The sequence below is a fragment of the Phaseolus vulgaris genome, chromosome 7 (assembly GCF_051622355.1).
Source record: "Phaseolus vulgaris cultivar YP4 chromosome 7, ASM5162235v1, whole genome shotgun sequence".
Classification (NCBI taxonomy): domain Eukaryota; kingdom Viridiplantae; phylum Streptophyta; class Magnoliopsida; order Fabales; family Fabaceae; genus Phaseolus; species Phaseolus vulgaris.
In genome coordinates, this window is record NC_143504.1 from 33783429 (window position 1) to 33789935 (window position 6507).

At 37.5% G+C, this 6507-nt stretch overlaps 1 protein-coding gene across 2 annotated transcripts; it reads right to left on the minus strand.

Moving 5' to 3' along the window:
• Positions 1-346: 346 nt before the first annotated feature.
• LOC137817163 (low affinity inorganic phosphate transporter 1) lies at positions 347-3949 on the minus strand. Of its 2 annotated transcripts, none has more exons than XM_068620412.2 (2): positions 3682-3949; positions 347-2221 (listed from the first exon to the last, which is right to left on the minus strand). In XM_068620412.2, the coding sequence occupies exon 2, from the start codon at positions 2202-2204 to the stop codon at positions 594-596; it is 1611 nt and encodes a 536-aa protein (XP_068476513.1). In that variant the 5' UTR covers positions 2205-2221; positions 3682-3949; the 3' UTR covers positions 347-593. The 2 variants fall into 2 exon arrangements, with proteins under 2 accessions (XP_068476513.1, XP_068476514.1); XM_068620413.2 differs by lacking the exon at positions 3682-3949 and adding an exon at positions 2801-3604.
• Between the last annotated feature and the right edge of the window lie 2558 nt (positions 3950-6507).

Here is a 6507-nt window from a genome sequence, read left to right on the forward strand (position 1 = left end):
ATATGAATCTTATTACACTGGGGCTGGGGCTTGTGTATTTAACAGAAAGACATTTGAACTTGTCTATTGCGTCGGTTTAATTGATCCTTCAACTCTTTCCAGAAACAAAAGGATATACTGTAAGTATAATAAGAGTTGAAGGATTCTTTGAAATAGTTTAAGGAAAACTTTGGGTTTTCCCTTGTATTGTATCTCTAGCTTCCTTCTGCTGTACAAAATGGAGGAAAGAAATTAAAAAAAGAAAAGCCCTTATATTTGAATTAATATTGTAGAACTTATTCCACAATAAAAGCATAAGCATGCACACATATATCTGATACCATAACTAAAAATAGAAGAAAGGAACTCGAGACAAAACTTTTCTTCAATACCTTCAGCTACAGATATGAAATACATGTATGATTTAAGCACCACTTTAAATTAAAAACAAGAATGAAATGCACACACTTCGTTATTGATTTAAAATTACAACACCGAGAAACATACATCTACATCATATATAGTGCATCTGGCTGTAGAAACCCCAACTAAAATTGTCATACAACAGTGGCATTACTGGACTCTTGAACTGCTTTGTTAATCACAGAATTTGATTAAACTGGAACCGTCCTAGCAGACCCGGCCATCTCTATAGCCTCAGGACCTTCTTCATTCTCCCCACTCAATTCTTCCAGTGATTTTCCCTTTGATTCTGGCACTAAGAAGGTGAATACCATTCCAAAGAAGTTGACCACACCAAGCACAATGAGGGAGTTCTTAACCCCAATACCAGTTGGGTAACCTTGATCAACCTTTTTGGGGTCCGTACTCTGTGCAGCATACAAGAACCCAAATGCACCCACAATTGCTCCTGCCTTTCCTGCAGCAGCTGAGATTCCATGACAGGTAGATCTTAACCTTGCTGGGAAAATCTCTGCTGGTACCACAAATGTGGTGGCATTTGGACCAAAATTGGAGAAGAAAAAGGTGAGAGAGTACATCACAACAAACCCAATTCTGTTTTCTTTCTTGGTCCAGTGATTGTAAGGTATGGCAAGAGCAAACATGAAGACAGTCATGAAGAAGAAACCCATCAATTGGATGGCGAAACGGCCCATGTAATCAATAAAGAACACGGTAAACCAGTACCCCGGCACAGTGCTGCAAAGTGCTATAAGTGTTTGTGCTCTTGCAATCCTGTAAACCTCATGAATTGCATTCATTTCTTGTGAAGGAGGGATCCATCCAATGGCACTGAAAATGTCCTTTTGGAAGAGGTTCTGGCTGTAGAAGGCAATATCCAACAAAAACCAGGTTACTGTGGTTCCAACCAAGTGCAAACCATGGCGTTTGGCAAATTCCTTGCTGAACAAACCATACTTTTGGTTTTCACTGTCAACAATATGGTGCAACTTATCCTCTTCAGCTTCAAGCTCAACTTGCAACACCTTAGACATGTCAGAAGCTGCTTGTTTTGCATTCCTGGCTACAAGGGCCGTGTAACGAGCTGTCTCTGGCATTTTCATACGCCAGTAGTAGGTAACCGCAGCTGGAACTGCACCAAACATCAAAATGATACGCCAAACATAATCAAGGGAATGCACTATTGACCCTTCTGGGTTTTCTTTATAGCTCGGAAGATCGTATTTGTGGTCATATGCAGATGACACAATCAAGGCAACTATACCACCAGCCAAGATTCCAAATCCCTGCATGGCAAACACTGCAGCAATGAATGCCCCTCGAGTCTTTTTGTTGGCATATTCAGACATGATTGTAGCTGATAGAGGGTAGTCACCACCAATCCCAAAGCCAAGCCAGAACCTGAAGAAACAAAGTGTGGTAATGACACCCTTCGGGGTATCTCCAAAAGAGAGCCCCGAGGCAAGGGAACACACTACCATGAGCATAAGAGTTAAACCATAAACCTTTTTCCTTCCCAACTTGTCACCAAGCCATCCAAAGAAAAGCTGGCCGGCCAAAGTGCCACATAGTGCAACACCAGTCACAGCAGCTTGCACATTAGGAGGAAGAACACCAGGCTTTGGTTTAGTTATATCTGTGTAATATAACCGCCCCAGCAACTTGGTGACAAGAGAAATACAGAAGAGATCATATGCATCAGTAAAGAATCCCATTCCAGCAATCACAATAGCAGTGAAGTGGTACCATTGCGTCTTGGCCACATCGAGTGCATTAAGCACTCCTAGTTCTCTTCCAGACATCACTCACTAACTGCAACCTGATGTGCCCCAAGCAATGATTAGAAATTTCCACCACAACGTTAAAAGATAATGATTTCTATATATGTGCCTAATACAACTCCATATTCTTCCTCCTTTATTACTGTTTTTCAGAACAAAACTATGAATGGAAAAAACTGTTATTTGCAATGATAGCCAAGGAATAGTATAAATAAACCAGTTCCTCACTTTCTACTCATTATCAAAATTAAAATTCAATTATTGACAAAATAAGTGTAGTAGACTTTTTTAAGAAATTAATAATTTCAATGGTTTGAAAAATTGTACAGCTAATGCTCATCTTTCCCATGCTGATGCAATGGATTGATGATAAAAGAACCCTTACTTTCGTATTTTTCTACTATATCCATAGTCAACAGCCACCAAAGTTGAATAATCCCAAATTAAAACTAGAATTATGTTTGAAAGGAATTTGACTGTAAACTAACAACGACTCCATAATTCCAGCTCTGAAATATAAAATTGTGTTTAAATAGATAAGATCTTTTATATGAAAACAAAGATTAACACAATAACAAAATCATGTGAAAATTTTGTATAACAAGGTCTATTCTCACTTCACGTAAGGTTTCAACTGCCTCCCTAAATTGCTTAGATGTGGAATAACTGCATGAACGACTGAACCAACGAGTCAACTTCAGTGTATACCGTCACAAAGAAAACATGGTTCAGAAATTGGAAATTCATAGGTAATTTTGTACTAGTTTTTTTCTTGTGTCCCTACCTAACCTAATGAACAGAGACATGGAGAAGAAAAGGGTGTGAATAAATTGCAAACAGGAGATATGGTTTTGAAGCCAGTCACTAGCAGACCACGAGTAGCGCGAGGAAACCAGAAAAACTCATAATTAGTATAGAGAAAAGAAGCATAGGCACTGGACAAGACTTATCATCCAAAATTATAAAAATTAAATAAATTGAAAAAAAAAAAAAGGCAGAGGAGGAGGGTTTGTTAAATTTGTTTTGGGTAATAATTTCCCGAAAAATAAATTCCACTGAGAAGGTTCGGTTTTTGTTTGGCACGGAAAATCAGCACCAACTCCAGAAAAGTTAAAAAAAAAAATAATTAAGAAAACGGATAAGGCAGAAAGTATTTTTTTTCTTTTGTGTTTCAGTTCTCGATTAAGAAAAAACAGGAGGAGGAGCAATAGTTTGCAAAATGAGTGGGTGAGTGGTGGTGATGATGGAAGAGAAGAATCATGAAATTGATATCCTGAATAATAGGGGTGAAAAGAGATTCCAGATTTTTAGTGGGGAAAGGGTAATGATTAGATAATTATATAAAATGGAGAAAGTGAAGTTGTGTTGTGTGCTTAGAAAAGTGGGCCTCCCACTATAAGGAAGTCTCCAACAAGTGAGTTAGTTCCACTTACAAGTTCCATGCATCACCAAAAAGTGGAAACAAGAGAAGTTTCCATGAACAAAAATAGGGTCTCACCTGCTAACGAGAGGAGACACTGGTTGTTACCACAGTTAGGTTGAAGTAGGAGAGTGAGGCGGTGTGTTTGAAATAAAGTTATAAAGAGAGAGAAGGAGAAGTTGTTGTTATATATAGTGCAAAGCTGTCACCACACCCATACAAAGTAATGGTTTCAAAAATGCAGAATCAAGGAGGTATCTCGCATATACCCCATTCCTATACTTTGTATAATTCACACTTTCAGGTCAACGCCTTCACAATTTGCTTGCTTCATCTATTTCTTTTCACTCTTTTTTATCATTCTTATATACACATGAAAAACTCTTTTTCATACTAGGTGGCGCTGTAAAATGTTGTTATTATAAGTTAAAACAAAAACAGTATGGGATGATGTCATATGTTGGTTGAACAACCACTTATCTCATTGTTCCAGTGTATAACTGCCCAGGTGGCAAAAAAACAAATATTAAATTGTTGTTACGGGGTCCATAATTTTTTTTTGAAAAGGTTTAATCTTTGATTCAAATTTCCATTAGGGTTATGATACTCTCCCTCTTTCAATTTCTTCTTCTTTTGGTGGCTGAACTCTCTCTCTTTCAATTTCTTCTTCTTTTGGTGGCTGAACTCTCCCTCTTTCAATTTCTTCTTCTTTTTGGTCCCGTGGTTCACCAGTGCACCGTTCCCTCTTTGAATTTCTTCTTCGCAAAGGTCTCGTGGTTCTCCAGTGCACCATTCCCTCTTGCATTTTATTGTTGTATTGGTTTCCTGTGTCGTGGTTTCGTGGTCTTGTTCTTCGTTGTCGTCGTCGGTCGGTGTTTGCTCGGTGGACGCCCTCCATCTCTTTTCACGGTGGTTAGGTGATAAAGGTAATATATTTTTGATTTAATGGATTCTGAAGTGAAACATTGTTGTTGTGTGATTTTGATGATGTTGTGTGATTTTGATGTTGTTGTAGAGCCTATTTTGATTCAATTTTAGTTTGATTTTCGTGTTGAAGGAAGTTTGAAGCTTTTCTTCCTTGAATGTTGAACTGTTGGTATTGTTGTTATTACTAGACACATTGATATAAAATTGATAAATTTTTTTCACAGTGATGAAGTTAGAGCATATAAATTGTATGTTCTAATCGTTAAACAAACGAGTTTGGTAATTGTTGGTTTAGGGTTTAGTAGGAATATGTGGTTGGGGTGGGCATGATGTGGGCAGAAAGTGCGTTAGATAAGATTTTTAGAGTCCATCAGCTTATTGAGTGTGATTGTATAAGTTGGGAGACCATGAACATTTGGCATGTGCTCCATTTCCTGCATCTATTGCATGTCGAGCTTTGGGGTTGTTGTTAGTAGAGGATAATTGTTTGAAACACTTTGCAGGCAAGACTAATGGCCAATGTAAGAATATAATTCCAAAAGCCCAAATTAAAACAGCTTCGTACAACTAGATTAATTGAAAATAGAACACGATAGGGTAACCTCATCATAAAAAATACTCGCAAATTACTTATTACCCCAACTCTGTGTTGTGCACAGATATGTATTAGGTCTTTCATGCTGTTGACAACCTCCGAAATTTGTCAAGCATTGTAGCATGTAATATATTGGTTGAGAAAATACAAAGCATAACAAATCAAAGGTTTTCTTTATAATACTCAACATTTGACATACACTTTCAGGTAGAATTTAATATCATACCTGCAAACATCTCACATATGTTTCAGAAAAACCCAAGTCATTAAGCGATTCCAACTCCAAAATCTGTGGAAGCTGGCGCCATGCTGTTTATACCCTGATGCAAAATAAACATTACATTAAGCTTTGAAGCTTGAGTCCAGTGTCATTGTAATTGTTTGTTACCTAGATGTGACTTAGACTGTTCTAAGCAGTAGATACTTTTTCACCAATCATTGTTATAAAATGCTGAAAAACAGAGTGTGGTTGACAAAAGGGAATGAGAATATGAATTTGTAATCTATATTTAAGAAATTACCATGAGATGCTCTTAATTTTGTATAGCATGATTGTAAAAATATGAATGTGTGACTTTGCATCTCTGTATGTATAAAACATGTTATTTCTGTGAAGCAGGACAGTAGAGTGCAACCAAACATGCCCATGGGGTAAAATGTCATACTACAATAAGATCTGTTTGTTTCCAATTTTACGGTTAATGATTTCCAAACAATACATTTTTTCCTGTGATTTTGGCCCTGATTATATACAATTGGATAGCCGTTCAATAAACCCAACAAATATGAAGAAACATAGTTTACACCATATCCTTTCTGTTGAGTTGTTGTTATCCATGTATGTAGAGTTGTTTTTATCCATTTATATACCGAAATCACAGTATGCAGCATGAGTGTAGGGCAGTATCCAGTGATCACAAATTCACTCAATTTAGAGGTTTGTTGTATGTGGTGACCCTAGTAGGAATATGTGGTGACCACATTAAACTTCATGCACAATCCCTTTGCAAACTTATTTTGGAAATGTGAAGTGAGTGTTGGTGTTGGTTTGGGTGGGCATGATGTTGGCAGAAAATGCGTTAGATCAGATTTTAGAGTCCATGAGTGTAAGGCAGTGTCCAGTGATCACAAATTCACTCAACTTAGGGCATTGTTGTATGTGGTGATCTTAGAAGGAATATGTGGTGACCACATTATAGTTCATGCACAGTCCCTGTGCAAACTTATTATGTAAATGTGAAGAGCGTGTTAGTGTTGGTTAGGTTGGGCATGATGTGGGCAGAAAGTGTGTTATATCAGGTTTTAAGAGTCCATGAGTGTAGGGTAGCGTCCAGTGATAAAAATTCACTCAACTTAGAGGATTGCAGTATGTGGTGACCCAA